The sequence below is a fragment of the Symsagittifera roscoffensis genome, chromosome 6 (assembly GCF_963678635.1).
Source record: "Symsagittifera roscoffensis chromosome 6, txSymRosc1.1, whole genome shotgun sequence".
Classification (NCBI taxonomy): Eukaryota; Metazoa; Xenacoelomorpha; order Acoela; family Convolutidae; genus Symsagittifera; species Symsagittifera roscoffensis.
The window spans coordinates 29,295,339-29,315,048 of record NC_087067.1 but is presented as its reverse complement, the minus strand read 5'-3'; the positions used below and the strand labels follow the sequence as shown (position 1 = coordinate 29,315,048).

The 19,710-nt window shown below is 45.3% G+C and overlaps 1 protein-coding gene across 1 annotated transcript in view; it reads left to right on the top strand.

The window, feature by feature from the left end:
- The window catches only part of LOC134847841 (IQ motif and ankyrin repeat domain-containing protein 1-like), a 39,703-nt gene that overhangs the window by 13,816 nt on the left and 6,177 nt on the right, over positions 1–19,710 (top strand). The window contains exon 3 of the mRNA XM_063865075.1: positions 15,125–15,230. Within this exon, the coding sequence (XP_063721145.1) occupies positions 15,125–15,230 (106 nt within the window). The remainder of the gene's footprint in view (positions 1–15,124; positions 15,231–19,710) is intronic.

Sequence of the window (19,710 nt, the reverse complement as noted above, 5' to 3'; positions counted from 1 at the left end):
TCGTCAATGACAACTCTGGGTCCTTGCGGGGGGATGAGGTCAGAGGTGGCGTGGGGGTATCTGTCCAGTTTTCTTCACTCAGATCCTTCAACAGTTCCTGCGCAGTGAACTCCTCCTCCGCTGGCTTCTGCTCCGGTGTGTTTCCCACCTCCATATCCTCTCCTGCCTCACTGAGAGTTTCATCCATGCTCTCGTCTACCGACTCTGCTTCTCTTCTCTCAAGAATCCTCCTTAATCGATCTTCCACGGTGCCACTCCTTTTATCCCCAGGGGTGTCCACCGATAGGGGTGATGGTGTCGTTGGATTCGTCCCCTTGTGCTCTGTCAGTGCCACGTACAATGGACCTGCTGCATCCAGTTTTTTTCCTTCCCGACTCCTATCCACCTGCTCTAGTCCGTAAGGTGCCCGGTATCTTCTTGTGGCAAACAGCATATCGTCTGCTTTCAGTGCGATGTGCCCTTCATTCACTATCATCCTGCCGTCGTCCCATGCCGGCAACTGGTTCTCTAGACTTGCCCGCTCAAGTACTCTCAAGGCATCTCGCACCTCGAATTTCGGGGGCATCGACCCTCTCATTTTGTTGACTTGAGTTGTCCATGAATTTATCTTCGCATCGCTGGTATGAAAATAAATCGCTGCAGTGTAGCCGATGAAGAGCGGATCCCAGCCGTCCGTGAACTCCTTCTGCTGTTCTTCGGTTGTGGTTCTCGCGTAAGGGGACGGGACAACCAGGGAACTGTTCATCCCCAGGGTCATTCTCCTCACTATGGGGAACTCAGGAATGCTCGCTGGCAGGACTTCTTTCCCCAATATCGCCTCTAGCTCCTTTTTCACTAGCTCGAAGCTTTTCATCCATGCAGGAATTCTCAAGATTTCTCGCCCATTGGCTGTCAAGGGATTCAAGTTCCAGAACTTGGGTTAAGTTTCGATGGGGCCCTCGCGCTTGCCTCCCATCCGGCATTGCAGTTGTCCTCGGAAACTGTACACGACCAACTCCGGATCCTTCACCTTTCCAAAGAGCACCGTGTTGCTCATTTGTGCCCTTAGCACCTCTTGCTGACACCAGTTAAGTGTCGTTCCATCTAATACGCTTATGAGGCTCATGTGGGTCACGGAGTATCGATAAGCTGTCACCAGAGGATTTGGAAACGCGAACGTGACGGCCGGTCCATAGATACAGGTCACGACCTCCCCTAGCCCCCGGATCATCCCCATGGGGTCCGATCTCATGACCAGGCATAGGTCCGTCAATAGGGGCATGCCTCCATTCACTCTTCTCCATTCCTCTCTTGTCTTCGGGCTCTTTTCTTCACCAGTCAGGTGCCTGTTTTGCATCAGTAGGTACTGCACTAGCAGCGTCTTTAGCCCGGCCGCACACTTGTACGAGTAGGTATCCATACTCGAGTGTGTTCTTCCCATCGACAGGGGCTCCCCGTACCTCATCAATCGGTGAAATGAGGTCAGTTCACCGTGGGTCAGAAGTACTAACGTCAAGTACCCGTCTATCCTGAGGGTATCCACGCCACGACTGAACATGTATGCTGGGCCCATATTAAACAAGTACCTCGGGTAAACCAGGTACAGCGCCAGCAACAGACTGATAGGCATATTCAATACCTTCTGTAAGAACGCTTTAAAGATAGTCTCCTTCGCACTGTACACTCCGGCCAGGAACTCTTTTCCCCAACAAGGACTCAAGAACTCGAGAATCTCATGATCCCTCCTCGTCCTTAGCTCACCCCTCGCGTGCTCCCTCCAGAACCCTCCAATCATGACCTCATTGGCTGCTGTGACGAACCTGCCAACCGTCATCTCCCTCTTCTCAGCTATTCCCAGTTGCTCCTCAAGAAAATCCCAGATCTGCTTCACCAGAAGCGGCGCATCTTCTCTTGTTTTCCCCGTGGCGTTTTCCAGTCTTGGTGTTAAGAAGGGCCACTTGCCTCCCTCTTGTGCCAACCGATGCACCATCGACTCTAGTTGCTTCTCCGATGCGGCCACGTTCTTCCTTTCGTTGTTCGGCCCTCTAGATCTGCTGGTTGAGCTCGTGATGGTCAACTCCATGTCCCGAAACCACAGACTAGCCGTCAGGTGAGCCACCACTGGATGATCGTCCCTTATAATCGGGCTGAGCTTGAGTTGCCTGGCGAAGTTGGATATCTCCAACAAGAGGACCTCGTCTAATACGATGAGGATGTCGGCCAACTCGTAAAAGCCTCTCAACGCATGGGAGACATCCGCCCATGCCGCCGCGAGTTCTGATCTGCGCAGTCTCAAGTTCGTCGGTTCCAATTCTCGGTTGGGAGCTGCCATCAGGACACGCCACCCATTCCCCTCTGCGATCAAGATCAAGACCGCGTACACAAATTGCAGAGCAAGCGGCATGTTCGAGTACCCGGGGGATGTTGTGAACGCCACTTTTGTCTTGGAGCCGAATCTTGAGGCGAATTCTCTTGTACTTCATTTATAGCCGCGAATAAAGTCTGGATGGCCTCCCAGATCCTCTATGGTGTAGGCTCACCACCCTTGAGCTGCTCAAGAAATCCCGTTGCTTGCAGATGATCGTTCATCCCTGCAAACAGTAGTAACTCAGGTTCGCAGGGCATTTCTGACTTCATTGCCACCACCAGGGTCAACATCTGGTTTAACTCCGCTCCCGGCAAGGTATATATCAGAGTTTCTGGCCAAAACAATTTGGGAGACGTTCCTTCAAAATCTGATCCTGCCACGATAACCACCCTTGCTGCAGCTGGGTCTGCCCTGTCGTAAACTGCCAAAGTTTTGGCCAGCTGCGTCTGCCCGCACGGTTTCCCGTATCGGGGGTCATTGGCCAATCTTGTTCCTTCATATGCGGCGTCTGGTAACTCCATTTCTCTCGGGTCCATCAGTTTGTCTACCACTCTCAACTGTGCTGGAGAGGCCACTCTAATTCTGGCAATGCTGGTTCGGTGTTTGGGAGCCTCCACCACCAGTCCCGGGCTCCCCAATGACTTGAGAGGTCTGTAATTAATCGGTCCCATCACCAATTTTATGGGAATTCCAGTCAGATCCGCCGTCTCCATCAACTTCGCTCTCGAGAAATGTGTTTCATGAGCCTTCAACCAGTCCACGCACTGGTGTCTCCCCAAGTCTTCGTGTGATACCTGCTCAAGACCCAAAGTTCTCGCTAGCTCCAGCCTACATTCCAGATCCTCCAGATCCAGTTCCTTGACCTTCTCCTCATATTTCGACCTGCTGGTCTCCAGTGGCTTTTCTGCCCTCTTCTTCTCCGCAACCACCACTGAGGACATTATCGACCCCTGAGGAGTTGCTGATGTCGCTTCATCAGCTTCCATGGGCGCGGTGCTTGGTAACTTGGTCCGGCTGTTCCTCGAACTGTCTCTAGAATCGGCTCTCTCGCCTAAGCGACTGGACAAAGACCTCGGGTTGTAGAAGGGTGGGTTTGGAGGTGGTCCGAACGTGACCTGCGCCGTCTCCAGCAACTCTGCCTCCAGCGCACATATGTGTCTTTGGAAGACGTTGTTCAACCACTCCACCCCTCTGGGCCTATCAAAGTGAATGCCATCCGCAGATGCGTCGTCAGGGAAAGAGGATAGCTCCATTTGCTCAGCCACGTCCAGTAGCCGAAGGGGAAGGACACTCCTTTGATGTATCTTCCTGATTGTTTCGTTCAGGCTTCGCACTTTTGTGTTCATCTCCACTGCATGTTGATCCGCTCTCATGTTGTAGGGAACGGTACATACCGTGAGAATGGCCGGATCCATTTGGATCCGTATTTCCTCGAGAATGCAGCTCATCTTGTCGTGCAGCCTTGTCACCTTCCTTGCTTCCCCCCTGGACACGTCGTTCGTCCCGACCATCAGGGTGACCGTGTATGCACTTACCATCCCTAACATCTCAAGTGTCGCTAACATCTGCGGCGTTGCGGCTCCGGCGAAGCTCAAGATTCCCGTTTGCCAATGGGACTGGATCCGGGTCAGCACCCGCAGCAAGCTGTCCCCAATGATCAAGTGAACCAAGTCGCGTCGTGGAAGCAATCTCTCCTCTCCCTCTGCGCCGCGTTCCAGTCTATCCGATTGTGCTTGCGATATCTCCCTTCCGTATTCTTCTTGTAGCTCGAGATCACCACACTCCTGACAGGTTGCTCCCCCCACGTCGAGGGTAAGTCCGCTCTTGCCGGACTCTCGCGACTCCTCAGCTGTAGCCGCTCGTGCAACTCTTTCAATCGTGACGAGCTGCCACTCACCTGACTACTACCCGGGGTCGAACTCGGTGTATATCCAGGCAACGCGACGTCCATCAATGGTCGTATTACTTGAGTCTCCAAACCACCTCCAGCCCCTCGTTCATATGTTCCTGAGCCGCACGATCGAGGTTGAATCGTCCCTTCGACCTAGGAGCTTCATCTACTTCCATGCGTGACTCTGGCCTTGAGCCAGTCACTACCCGTTCATTGGGCCTAGCCCCTTTCTGCATATCGAGCTCGCGTTGTTGTCGCTGGATCCTCTCAAGTTTTGCCTGATCTCTCTCGAGAGCCTGCTTCAGCTGCTCACAATTCGCGGCATTCTCCCGCACCCTTTCTGCCCGTAGCTGTTCAGCTCTCATCATGTCCAGTTCTCTCCGCGCTTGATCCCTCTCAAGCACCGCTTGATCCCGGTCGAGTTTCGCCTTGTTCCTTTCCCGCTGGGTCCTCTCGAGTTCTCTCTTCATGGCACTGACGTCCGGATAAACTTCCCCCGTCTGCTGTGCCCGTGTCATCGATAGTACTTTACTCGTACTCTGGCTCGTGGACCTGACTGATGGTCTGACCGGCAGTGGGAATTCCCCCGCGCCATACTCCGTATTGTTGTTCAGGCCAGGGTTCCTCGCCAAATCGAACCCCCTTATCGCCCCATCCACGTTCCAGGACAGCCATCTGGTTTGTTCTTGATTGGACACTCCATCATTGGTGTAGCCTACCATCAAAACCGCTTCCGTCGCAGACTCCCGACACTCGCCCTGTTCCTCCAATTGGAGGATGGCATTCAGCATCGCTGCCATTCTCTCGTCCACTTGAGTATAATCCAGGTCCCTCAGCCGCCTGTACAATCCGTCAAGTGTGGGCTTTTTCAGAGCCGATGGCATGGACTTCCAGAATCGATCTGCCATTTCTGTGATTTCAATTGAGTCCTTGAGTATTAGCAACTTGAGTTTTACCTGAGCAACTTGAGTTATCTTTTTGAGATATCGTTTTCTTCCTTCAATTGATTATAGATGAGTAGTCAATGTGAGTTCAACAAATCAATCTGAAAATAACACCCGATTTTTTAGACCGACAAGCTGTGTCCCTAACCAGAAAACCCCATTACTTTTATGATTGAAAACCCTCTCCTTTTCGCCCTACTAAAATAGTTCAATTGAAATTTTCTAAAAACATGCAGATACATTTTATGTTTTAGCACCATCAATCATTTAAAATAATAATTGTCATGCCAATCACCCCTAAGATCCCTTACCTGTTTTGTACCCCAGCACCTAGTTCAAGACTCCTCCCTCACACCCGACTCGACACCCCCGTGTACCCGACTCAGGCGATGCTCAAGTAGTACTTCTTATGGAGATACACCATTATCTCAGTTTCTGCAAAGACTACATGTAGGATAGCGTACAATTCCCTTGGGCTCAGTTTGCCCCTGTTTGGGTCATACACCGGCATTGAGACCTCTGTTATCCCTCTTTCAATCATGAAGTCTCGTAGTCTTGTTAGTGCCAACATTACGTGTTCGGGATCAATTGTGTTCCTGTCATTAACCCTCGTCACTAGGAAGCACAGGTATTTCCCCGGGAGTTGTGCTACTGATGGTGGGAGCGCTGCCATCCCTCCCAGTCCTGGTCTCTGTCTGAACAGAAACTCTACGTTCTGGTATTCTTTCTTGAAGTCAGCTTCCAGTCTTGATTTGAAACTCACATGTCTGCCGTGATGCAGATCGCGCTCGTTCTGTTTGACAGGATGAAGTCACTATCTGTTATCATGATGTTTTCCGAGTACTGATTGGGTATTTCAAATTTCGTTTTGAAATTCCGGCCTATGTTAGGCTCTGGCTCTTGTTCTTCCAGCTCCAATTCGCTTGTTTCTCTCACTTCCTTGAGCTTCTTTATCATCAAATTTTCGGTGTGGGTAAGTCCTATCCCCACTCCCCGGACAAAAATATTTATCGACGTCCCCGTCGATGTTGTCGGGTCTGAATTGTCCTGTGGAATGTCCAGCGGCCTGTCTGTCGCCGTCCAGCCGAAGAGAGGGTCTTCTGACTTCATGTGTTTTTCCGCTGACACGTCGACTTGCTGGATACTCTGTCCTCCATGGCCTTCGTCTTTGACGTCGCGTATCCACTCTAGTATCCTCAAGTTCGTGTTCTCCCTCCTCTCTATCTCGCTCTGTTCGAGGTCCGTCTCCATTTCTGGTGTCGATTAATCTTCCTGCGGATAGTGTCCACCATCATCAATGACCTGCCATTCCTCTTCGGCTTCCAGTTCGCCTGAACTCAGTAATTCCTCGCCCAATTTGTCTGGCTGTATCTTGTCAATCAAGAAGTCATCCCCGTATCTGTTGTACCTCATACCCGTCCGTGTACGATTGCCAGTTCTGGTTCCCGGTGATATTGGTCGATCTGGCTCCATCCACTTCGGCACCTCATCTTGCTCCGGGTCGTTCCAGTCTTCTTCTGCAAACGATCCTGCTTCAGACTCCACCTCTATCTTTTCATTGTCGTCCAAGCTCAAGTTTTCATTGCCATCATTTCTCTCTCTGGTGCCCTTTTCGTTCACTTCACACGCTGGCTCTACCACCAGGTACTCGAGACCCTCCATGTCTTTCGGTAGGCACCAGTCTTCCGGGGACGGGACGTGAGGCTTCAGATTTTCGTAATGTGCTGCTCGCCCAGTTCTCAAGCGGTAAAACCGTCCTTGTTGATGTACTTCCGTTATCATGAATGGTCCCCTCCACTTCTTGAGTAGTTTCTTTGTTCCCTTGGGCGGTATGACATTTTGGAAGACGCACACGTACTGGCCCACTTCATATGGTTTTGCTTGTAATATTTTTTCGTCATATTTCTTGCGTTGTCTCATTTGCGCTTGCGCCGTGTTCCTCCTGCATAGCTCGTTTAGCTCTTGTTGTCTTTTGATCGCTTCCTTCACATATGCCTGAGGCGACGTCCTCTTCCCCTCGTATTCTGGGTAGAAGAATGTTAGAGGCATCGCCCTCTCCCTGCCCGTCAACATCATGAAAGGACTGATGCCCGTCGTTGAGTGTTGTGTACTGTTGTAGGCTCCTACTACCTGTGGCAGGTATTTGTCCCAGTCCGTCATGTATCTTGAGCAGTACACCCTTAACATGTTGACCAGTGTCCTGTTCTGTCTCTCTACCAACCCATTGGTCTGTGGATGATAGGTCGTCGAGTGTGCTTGAGCAATGTGCGATCTCTTCATCAATTCTTTTGTCAAGTCCCCCACAAAAGCTTTGCCGTTGTCCGACTGGAAAGTCATTGGACAACCATACCGCGATATCCAATGCGTTATCAAATGATCACATGTGATCCCCTGGTCTATCCCCTGGAGGCCCATCTGGTCGTGCGATCTGAAAAGCACCTCCGTTTGGTACAATTGTGGTAGTATGATGAGGTTGTGTTTGTGTATTATCTTTTCCTCATCTCTCCTCTTGCACGCTACCACCCCATCAGCTGTGTGATAAAGTAAGTCTTTCTTTTCTTTATAGAACTGGCTCAAGATCTTGTAGCTGTCTTCCTCAAGTTCCCCCTTCTCCTTGACCCCCGACTGGATCCATTTGGAGAGGTTACTTGTCATTTTGTCATTCTTCTGGGCTCTTTTTAGGTCTGACTGCCTATATCTCGCCTTGACCTGCTCCTTTAGCGCCATGATCTGTCCATTCATCTCACCAGGGCTGTGGATGTCGTCACTCAGTTTCACGCATATCATCCTTTTCACAATTTTCATGTCGTCTTCTGGTACCAGATTCGTTCTGGCGTTTGAGTTGCACGATAGTTCCCTGAATGGCTTTCTTGAAACCGCTATTCTCTCAAGTTCTTCACCACCTCTTATCTCTTGTATGTCCAGATTGTACGTTCCTGAAGATGGGTCAGTTTGTAACTCCCTGTCGTGGTGCCTTGTCTTCTCTTCCGCTAATATCATGCACAGACTGTCTTGGCCTTCGCTGCTCTCATCCGAGTCTTCATCCCATTCTTCATGCTCCCCGGACATTTTTCCTTTTCCGGGTTCCTCTTCTTCTGTGAACCTGGACCACTTCCCGGACTCTTGATCTAGTCCCAGGTGTTCAGTTCCTTCTTTGAATGTCACTTTCTTTTTCCTGACTTTTGTCTGCTCCAGAATATTTTCGGGGATTTTGTCAACTAGTAATCGCACGACATCTTTGCTATCAGTGACGCTTCCTTTTGAGGAGTCAGTTTTGTTCGCTGTTTCTTTTCTCCGAAGTATAGTTAGTTCCGGTCCCTCCTGACCCTTCTCTTGGATCACGGGCTTATCATCTGATAGTTTCTCGAGCAACCTCATTAAGTCATCATCTATCTGTGCAGCTCCCGCTTCTACCTGGTTAAGATCATAGCCTTTTGCCTTAAGTGTTTCCCTCACGATCTTCGACTTGAGTATTACCTCTATCGGGATCCTTCTGTTCTTCTTCAAGATGGTTTTTTCAAGAGACTCTTTTGGTAATTCGGGATGATCTTCAATCGGTTTGCCTGATTTGTCCAGCCATCTTGTGAGAGGAAGACTGTCGTACGTTTCCTTGTCCATGAAGGAGAAGCCCTCTTTGATTTCAGGTCTGTCTGCCTCTCTTTGTTCTTGTCTCTCGTAGAACTCCGTCTTCTTACTCAAGCTGTCGGCGTTTTGATGTTTATCCCGTGTTCTGTGCTCAATTATCATGTTGTATCCGTCCAAGCGAACTATCCACCTCCCAATGTAACTTTGGTCTATTGAGTACGTTTTCAGCCAGCTTAGTGCTCGATTGTCGACTCGCAGCTTGAAGGGCTCACTGCCTAGGTATGCCCTGTATTTCTCGACAAAGGTGACCACTGCGAACATCTCTGCTTTCGGTGCTCCGTACTTCATTTCTGTGTCACTTAGGACTTTGCTCCCGTACGCTATTGGTCTCAAGACTGTCGTCCCATTCCATTCTTGTTCCTGATGGAGAATTCCTGAAATCGCAACTACCGATGCATCCGTGTCCAGCACGTACATCCCCTTCTCAGTCGGCATCCCTAGTACTGGTGCCTCGCATAGCTCTTTCTTTATCCTCTTGAATGACTCTTCTGCTGCGTTGTTCCATGTGAACTTCTTGCCCTTGTGCCTCATCAATTGTTGCATCGGGTATACCTTGTCCGCGTAGCCTTTGATGAACTCTCTGTAGTAGTTAGCGAAGCCCAGGAAGCTCATCAACTGGTGTTCCGTCTTCGGTGACTTCCAGGTTAGGACTGCTTCCACGGCGTCTGGATCAGGTCTGATGCCGTGCTTGTCTACCATCCTGCCCAAGTATTTTATTGAGTCCTTGAGTATCTCGCACTTTGATTGTTTACACTTTAGCCCCGATCTTTTCATGCACGCGAACACCTCGTCAAGTCTCTCAATGTGGTCTTCTAGTGTTGGCGTTGCTATTACCACGTCATCCACGTAGCACATTACCAGATTGCCATACTTCTTTGTCACGCCTATCAGCGCGTGTGCCATCAATCGCTGAAACGTGGCTGTGGCATTGCAAAGTCCAAACGGCATCCACTGAAACAGACCCAACTCGCAGGCGAACCCTGTCTTGTCCCTGTCCTGCTTTCGTAGTGGTACCTGCCAAAAGGCCGAGCCTAAATCAAGAGTCGTAAAAAATTTTGCATCACCTAACTTCGAGAGGCTCTCATCAATCCTAGGTATGGGATAGGCAACCTTCACCGTGACGGAGTTCAGGTATCGAAAGTCACAACAAAACCTCAACTGGTCGCCTTTCTTTTTGGCCATCACTACTCCACACGCCTACGGTGACTTGGATGGTTCTATCATGTCATACTCTAGTAACGTTTCGATCTCTTTTCTACACGCCTCCGATTTGTGCGGGGTCATGCGCCTCGCCCCCTCCCTGTGCGGTACCGCGTTCTCCTCAAGTTCTATTTCATGCTCAACGAAATTACAACACCCGATATCCGCTTTGTGCTTCGAAAAAACTTCCTCGTTCCGCTCTAGTACGTCCTTGATGGCTTCGAGCTGTTCGTCCGTCAGTTTGCCCCTCAAGTGTTCAATCTCCGGGAGAACCGGTTTATCAATTTGCATTTCATCTAGTGTGGGCCGCTCTGGAAAGTTCGAACAGCTCGACAGTCCATCGTCCGTCTCTGACTTAAGTGATTTAACAAGACCTGATGAATATTTTATTTCTTGTAATCGTCTCAAGATACAAATTTTGTCCCTATGATCGGGACAATCAACGACTTCATTCTGTTTTGAGTTTTCAGTCATCTCATATCGGGTTTTAACCGGTAAAGCATATCCCAGTTTCCTCCCTCTCTGTATCGTGATCGGTATATCAAGGGTATTCAACAAGACACTGACGCAGAGGCCGCTCTTCGTTATCGAGAAGGATCTTATTGTCACTTAATTCATTGTAATTTTTCATCCGCAAGCCTACGATTGCCGCTTCATTCTTCTTTAGCCTCACCCTCCTACTCAAGAACACCGGTGCTTTGCTTTCATTTGCCATTATTAAATTTACCGGTTTGATTGCGTACCTCCTATCCGGGTTCCGTATCGTGAACATTGTTTAGATCAATCGCTACATCAAAGTTCCTGATGAAGTCTCTGCCTAAAATAAATTGGTCAGACTCATCTAGGTTTTCTACTACAAGAAAACTCATCCACAGGTTACGTTCCCCCAGATTGAGCGCTATTATCGGCGTTCTGCTCAACACGCGCAGGGCCCCTTTGTTCGCAGCCGATAACCGTATTCTCGAATCTATCAAGTCATCTTTGTTGAAGCCCATTCGTTCCCAAGTTTCGATTGGTATGACACTCAAGACCGCTCCCGTATCAAGTAACCCACGTAACTGAGTCTTCTTGCCACTTATGTCTAGCACGTGCCCTGTCACATCTGCCTCTGTTCCGATGTGCATCGCATCTTCTTCAAGCATGGCGCAGTGTCCAATCGATCTCACCTTTAACTCTTCCTTCCCTACGTAGATTTGCCCAATTAGGTCTTCATCACATGTTATCATTGTTTTGGTATAGATGTTGATTCCATCTATATTTAACATCACCTCATGTGGACCATAAGCTTCTGTGTATCTGTTATCAACACGTACCGACTTGCTACCCCCTCGCGTGAGTAGTGCTCTCAATGCTCTAGAAGTCGATTGTGGGCTTATTAAACTCAAGTAATCTGCGTACACATCAATGTGCATTATTGTCTGGTCGCTCGGTTCGCTCAAGTTTCTGGTTACCTCGTGGCCGCCCACTGTGATTATCGACATTATTCTAGCCCCGATTTTTGATATGCCGAATGGTTTTCCTGTCACCATCTTTACAGTGTTACAATTTCCAGTCTTTGTCGAGCCCGATACAGCCTCTGGTGCTGGCTTCGATCCAGTTAATGCTTCGTTGAAATTCTGCTTTTCGATCTCCTGCTTTAGTCGTTGTTCTATTTCTTTCGCTGCCAGATCCTGCTTCACTTTGTTGATGGCCTCCGCTGCCGCCTTCTCGTAATCTATTTCTGGGGCTTTCTTCGCCGTGGCCTCTGCTGCACTACCACATTGTGTTACAGTTTTCATTGATTTCGTTGGTAGCTCTACATTTGGTCCCTCAAGTTTCTTCGTCTCAAATTCACCTTGTCTGTTTCTCTGGTTCTGCACCGCTGCTAGCGCCAACTTGTGTTTCGGATGACTCTGATTTTTGACCGCTTCCCAAAACAACGGACAGTCCATCCTGAAGTGCCCTTCTTGGTTGCAGAAGAAGCATCTTGCTCCTATTTTGGTGATCAAGCCGCTATAGAACTCGTGTTCTTCCATCTGACTCATATCTTCCTCATCAGGTGCATATCCCAAACTCTTCATGCCCTGTTTGTATGTCGTGCAATCCGCCACATGATGATCAACTGACCCGCAGTTAGCACACGACCTGCGTTTGTCCATGTCATCTCTGGGCTTGTACCATGGCGACCTCTGTGGCTGACTCCCCCCTTGGGTGTTCCTGTTGTCTGAGTACGAGTATTTCTTGGGTTTCATCAGCATGTATTCTCTTGACTTCTGCCTCATCTCTTCTGGAGTTGGCGCATTATCTTTCGACAATGTGTAATACGTTGCTAACATCGTTCTCAAGTCATCACTCTTTACCCCGTCAATGAACTTTGAGGCTATGCTGAAGTTTCTTCTATTGGTAGATACAACCCAAGACCAACGTCCCAAGACCAACGTCCCAAGACTAATGTCCCAAGACCAATGGCCCAAGACCAACGTCCCAAGACTAATGTCCCAAGACTAATGGCCCAAGACCAACGTCCCAAGACTAATGTCCCAAGACCAATGGCCCAAGACTGTTTCGTACCAAGACTGCTCTGGTCCAAGACTGCCCCAAGGCTGCACTGTCCCAAGACTGTGTTGCCCCAAGACTGTCCCCAGACTGCAATGTCCCAAGACTTCTTCGGTACTGTCCCAAGACTCGTCACTGAGTGTCTGGATATCGGATCTCTTTCTTCTTCGTTGTAGGGATTTCTTGATTCACTGTACCTTGTACCACCACTCAAGCTCTTGTGAAAATTTTCCCAAAAACCCTCTCTTGATGGCCAAATGCTGACCCCCCTTTTTGAATTACCTCTTTTTCTATCTTCCAAGCAACTTGAAACCAAAACCTGTGCGCAGGTATCTTGTGATCACCTGTTCGTATAAAAACCAATCGCAAATCCTCACCAAAATGCAACAATAAATAAAAAAAAAAAATTTTAAACAAGAAAAAATAATAAAACAGAGAAATCAACCCACCTAAAATTCAAAGGAGACAAATGTCGACCTTCTGTCGAAAAAAAATGTCTGGTACCTAACTGCCACGCGTTTTCCTCCCCCCACGATCTTATGGGGTATCACAAAAACTGTCTATATCCAGCTTTTTAAACTGTCTAAACTGTCTACAACCAGCGTACCAATCTTAACTCGAGTTAAATTTTGGATATCCACCTATTATTACCAACGCGTGTTGATGGCTAATGTAACTAAATCAACGATGTCGATTAATTAGTTACTCTAAATTCCCCCCTTTTTACAATTTACAACCGCCAACCTCTAACCTAACCAGCCCCCTACTAACCTCCCCCCTCTTTAGCCCCCCTCTTAAGCCGAAAAATCCCTTAAGCGCCGGGTGCTAAACCTCTCGAGAGAAAACCGTAGACCTGTTTCCAGGCCTGCTTGAGTAAAAACTGCCTCAAAACAATGGGACTCCGCTTATCCAATTTACACTTATTTCCTATAATGTAATGTGGATTCTAACGATACCCGTTGTTCGACTTGAGAACACCCCTGTGCGTCCTCTTGTAGTGGTCCTGTGCTGGTTGTCTCTGTTCTGCACTTGACAGCAGAACCACTTTCCCACTCGACTGGTCACCTCTTCCAATCAAGTCTCCTAGTGGTCCGTTTCGATCCTTGTGAACCACTTTCCCACTCGACTGGTCACCCTTTCCAGTCAAGTCTCCTAGTGGTCCGGTTGGGTCGCAATCTATCTGGAAACCCTTAACAACGCCCCCCACTCGGGCACCTTATTGAATTCACTGGTTTAAATTGCTAGATTGATCGAAACGATCGGTCTTATAAAACAGTATGTGTATACTATTTAATTAATACAAAGGTTTGATCCAACTAATTTGGTATCAAAGTCACTGTCTTTTTTCGTTTTATGGTTTTTGTTCCTTTTTGTATTCTTTTTTGCTCGTGTTTTTGTCCCCCTAGTTGCCCCCCTTCACTCGGTTAGCTAAGCCTCGTTCGGAGAGCGTACCAGGAAGTTTTCTTGAGTTTTCTTAAAAAGCTATCACGGTACAACCGGAAGGTTTACACGTTCCCGCTGAACCGTACCACCGGTACTCTAGAATGGGCATGTAGCCCGGAGCTGTGTCAAGTGGGTTCGACTCCGTAGTCATGATGTCGTAAAAACACCCAGGAGCGCCATAAAAACACTATGTAACATTCGTCTACTGCAGTCACACATGAGGCTTAAGAAAAATAGGCCCTATAACCATCGGCTCAAGAGTCAGGGACACTATCTCTTGTGTTTTTCTACCTCAAGAACGGTCGGAGCCAATTCGGTTCGCTTGCGACATGAGACTAGAACCCGTTACAGCTTAAACGCCACTACCAAAATACCCCCCCCCCCACTCTAGAAGTAAAAACGTCCACATACTTAGGTCTCGAAATACCCAAAATACATGAACGCCGTTAAAAACCGGGTCGGAACAATCCGCTTAGTTACTTTTTATTGGACAGTGGAACTTTGATCCATTTCAGATGGATCAACCTAAAACTCGCCTTATCTCAACATTCCTATCATAAAATGCACTCGAGAAATTTAAATTGAGAACTCACATGTCGATGCGCTTGAGTATGAGGAGTAATTAAAAGATAAGTAGCTCGAGGATTAAATAATATAACTAAATAAGTTTGATGCTAATTAGTTTTAACAACAGAAGTAAGTTCTGTCTCAAGAATCAAAGTTTCTGCATGAACCATCGGGACACTTGAGTTGTCCTCTCTTCCATTGAATTTTCACTCTGTTCCGTTCGAATAATCGTCCTTTCTCAAGTCTGTGTTCTATTCTCCTGTTTTCGGGATAAGACAGCTCTACTCTCTTATTATTTCGTGTCGAGAAATTGCGAATAGCAATTTCCTGCCTTTTTCTTGAGTAGTTTCCCGCAATTGTTAATTCGGTCGTTCTGATTTTTCACTTTTTGTTTTCAGTTGGTTCGAGAAAACTGAGCATGACAGGCTCCATTCGAAATTTTTAAAATTAAAACTTCACTCCAAAATTACGTGTTTCTCAAGGTCAAACCTCCAGACATGACCGACTGGCACACTAAGAAACAATTGAAGATCGAAAAACAATATTTTTTAGGACTATTCAATGTGGATGCAGACAGTTTGTGGCCAGAAAAGAGCTGGAAAGGCGTCGAAAACAGAAGAAAGATTATGAAGAAACCATGGAGCGCCTAGAAAAAGAAGTATACTTGTTTAATATTTTCTGCGATCCTTTTTTATAGTAATTTAATGGTTCAACAATTTAAAGGAAAATTATCTGAAAGAGAAATCGATGAGCTACAAACTTTTTCAGTTTTAATAGAATATAATTGTCGTCTTAAATCTGCGCAGTTGCCCGGATTTAACACAAAAATTGAACACAATGATCTCATGAAACAACTTTTGTCTATCCTTTAAGTTATCTATTTTTCGAGTTCAATGTACCTAATAAAGTTGCCCATCAAAAGCAATATTCACAAAATAGCAACAAAAAAGTGAAACTTTGGGCGCTGATAGGGGTTGTTACTATGACACTCGATCCCTTATACAGTACTTTCCACCATTGTCAAAAAAACCTCATGGGCAAAAAACTGTTTTAGAAAACTGCAGGCGGCTCAAAAATTTGGGTTTTTTGACAGAGCACGGAAATCAACTTGGACGTCTTAAGGAAAATATGCACAAAACATAAACTTTTATGGAATTCCGATAAAAATCAGGACTGTAAATGCTCTGAAACAGTAACTGTAGTCCGTGAAATAGCTTTCGAATCAACCGTAAACGCAAACGCCAACCCACCTGAAGAAGCTACCTTAGAATGTCTTCCGTAATTCTGCAAATTAGTTAGGCAGAAAAAATGGTTTTATTCAAACTCGGCATGAGAAATTTTTTTAGCATTAATAAAAAAATTCAAATCTGTTCAAATCTATTATGTATAAACAGATTCAAATCTGCTTTGTATATAATACAACCCGCAATTGAGTTCCATGAAAAAAATTGATCATAATTGAGCTTCATTGTCAGTTTCCGCAAAATTGAAAAAAAAAAATTGATTATAATCAATTAAAAATGGAGCATAAGGTTTCTGGAAATGAAATTCATTTATAATCAATTTTTTTTATGAAACCCTGATGTTTTTTTCTCATAAAAATCAGGGCTGTAAATGCTCTGAAACAGTAATTGTAAACCTTGAAATAGCTTTCGACTCAGCCGTGAAATCAATCCACTCCCCTCCCACCTGAAGAACCTATCGTAGAATGTCCTCCGTAATTGAGATGCGAATTTCAACGCACAAAGAGTTTTTTCTACGTTTTAAACTAAAGTTGGTTAATTGTTGTTCAATTTAGTTTTTTGTTCCGCGCAACTTTGATATTTTTGTTACTTTTTATGTTACTCAATAACTGAATTTCGTTCCTTTCAACAACAATTTTCGTTAATTGTTCAAAAACTTGCTTTTTTGGGGGGGGGGGGGGGGGGGTGGAGGGCGGTGTAAAAATGGAGGTGGACTAATATCGTTTGCCCGTTTGCCCCTTTGCCCAGTTACAACGCCCCCACCAACCACGAACATTTGGCTTACAACCCCTCCCCAGCATGAACCCAACTGAACCCACCCACCCTATCTGAAACGGATCAGGTGGAGGGGGAGGGAGTGGGAGGTAGTTGTTTGTGGTTCAAGTAAGGAGGTGGTTGATTTGGATTGGGTGTAGGGGGGGGGGGGGTTTGGTTGGTTTAGGTGTGGGGGGAGGTGGGTTGGTTCAGGTGGTCAGGTGGGGGGAGGTTGTTCAGGTGTGGGTGGCAAAGGAGCAAACGTTGGTATGGGGGGTTGTAAGGGAGCAAAGGGGCAAACGTTAGGGGGGAGAGGTTAACGGAATCTTTTTGCAATTTGAGTTTAGGTTCAGAACTGGAGTAGTCCCTACACTCGTTTTGCTAAATTTCCGCATGTATCGCGCGTTAAGGGTCCCAAATTGGCCGAATTGGCGATCTTTAAGCCCCCATAACTTTACAAATAAAATATCGAAGTATCATTCCAGCAGCCATGCCAACAGTATTATAGTCTAGTTCAAGCTTATCACCAGGCAATTCAAAAAGTTCCGGATCGATACCCATACGCTGTCAACTCTTTTTAAAAATTGGTCTGAATAAAAAAAAAGTCATATATAATCCTAACTTGCTTTTAAAGTCGGAACATTAACAATTTCTTCAAAGCGCTGTTGTTAAAATATTGTATTTTTTCCTCCTAAATTGAATTGAGGGGAAATTATACGGTTGATCCCGGCTTTCTTTTATTTCCGCAATAGCGTTTTCTCAATAAAATAAAGCTGGTATAAAACAGTAAGCGTTTAATTGTGAATTAGCAGTTAGTTCATAATGAACTTTGCGCATTCTATGCTTAGAAGAAAACTCAAAATTAGACCGAGGGTCCAATTTATAGTTTCGGTTGTCGAGAAAGTCGAGACAGTCAAAACATACCCAATTTTGGTCGAGAAAATCGAAAGCTGTCTAAGCGGGGTCGAGCAAAATTTCTTCTTTAAAATGTCAGCCGAAAAAGTCGAGAAAGCTGAAACATGTCAATTTTTGTTCGAGAAAGTCGATACGAATCTATGCGGGGTCGAATAAACAAGTTTTCAAATTTTGAAAAACTGTCGGTCAAGTAAATTGAGAAAGCCAAAGCGCACCCAATTTAGCCGAAAAATTCGACACCTATCTATGCGGGATTAAAATTGAGTTTTTTGACCCCACATAGATATGTTTTGTTTTTCTCGACCAATTTTGGTATGTTTCGATTTCTCGAAGGTCAAAAAATTTCCAAAAAAAATATTTGGCACAGCTCAGATTCGTTTCAATCAGTGTCGGATGTGTACTGATTCTCTCAACTGTAAAATTTAAACAATTTTTTTAAACCTTCACTTTGAGTGTAGGTATGAGAACTGCAATAATTTCCAAATTTCCAAACTTTTAATAACTGTCAGTCGAGAAAGTCGAGAAAATCAAAACATATCTAATTTTGGTCGTAAAAGTTTTAAAAAATGTCGGTCGGTAAAGTGGAGAAAGTCGAAACATAACTGAACTGCGTCAAACAAAGTCCAATTTTTTTTATTGTTGGGTCGAGAAAGTCTTAACAAACCAAAATTTGTTCAAGAAAGTCTAAACATACTAAAATTTGGTCAAGAAAGTCAAAACATACCGATATTCGACGAAGAAAGTTGAAACATACCGAAATTTGGTCGATTTATATCTAAACAAAAATTGAACACCTCGACCCGGTATGGTTAACATTTTGTTAAGCCTTCGCGCCACTAAGCCGTAGGTTTTGTTGAAAATAGTATAGGCTTATCGGGTTTATAATTTGACTAATTAATTAATTGCTTTAGCAAAAGTATAAGAGTATTGCTATGGTTGATTTGGAAGTCTTTGCTCTGATTTTGAATGGATTCGAACAGAGAGAAAGTGGGATATTTAAAATATAGCGATTTGGCTGTAACGGACTGATTAAGAGTAATGAACGTAATGAACACTCTTATATAGATCCTGCTGATTTTTTTGTTTTTTTTTAAGGAAAGGTCTTCAAAGTCTTTTATAACTACAGATTTTTATTCATACATAGCATTCTAAATAGCACTCTCCAAATACGAACGTGGAAATGACGCAAAAAACCTGGACGATGTCTTCTTTCGAAAGTGGTATTTAATTTTAGATTTCCAGCGAAAGAAAAACTTTACCTATTTCTCCAGTTTTCTTTAATTGGGTTCATGTTATCAAAAAAGCGCCAATCATAAATTGTTTTCGAAATTCAAAGAGCTCAAAGAGCATCTATTTTTTCCTTCGAATATAAAAAGATGAGATTTTTTCAAGAAAATCTCGTTCAAGAATTCTAGATAGCAAGGGTTTTCAACTAAATAAGACGATGTCAGCCATGACTAGCGGTGTGCTATTTTCATTATCTCAAAATAGTTTTTCTATCTATAATTTTGTTTTCGAAATCTGAAAAAAAATGAATGGTTTTGAAACTTGTTTTTATCTACAGCAAGGTTTCATAACAAAATTTGAACCTTTCTTTTATCCGCATACCCTTTTATTCAAGGACTGTTTTCCAGGCATCCGTTGACAATTTCTTCCAATTTTTAGTCTTTTAGTCAATGACTGTTTATTGGACTTGTGATCTCAAAATTTAAATAATAATAATAATTGTAGTTCCTGTGAATCGCAGAGGAGCTATCAGTAGGCCTTAACAGTCCTGTCGAGGATAGTCCATTTGTATTATCTCCCCACATTCCAGACTGTGTTTCTTTGCTGAGCGAAGCTGTTTTTTGCGACTCAAGGCCGTTTTTTTGCGACTTTAATAGCCAAGTGTTAACAGTGCAGAGTGATGCTACTCGCATAACACAGTACGTTTAACCATATTGACGTACGTTGATATACCCGGGCTAAAACAGCGCTCAGCCAACTCGACATTTAAATATCCCCGATTGATACTGTCTCTAAAAACTTATTAATGCTTTTCAAAATCGCATTCAACAACATCAATATAAGTAGTTTTTTTTTAAAATAAAAGTTTAGATAAAGCTAAAAATGCAGATACAAAAACCTAAAAGTCTCATCGAAGCATGGAACGCGAAAATTAAACCTTAAACAATAAAAACAAAAATCTCGATATCTCATGCTGTGACTGCCTTGTAAAATCCCTAT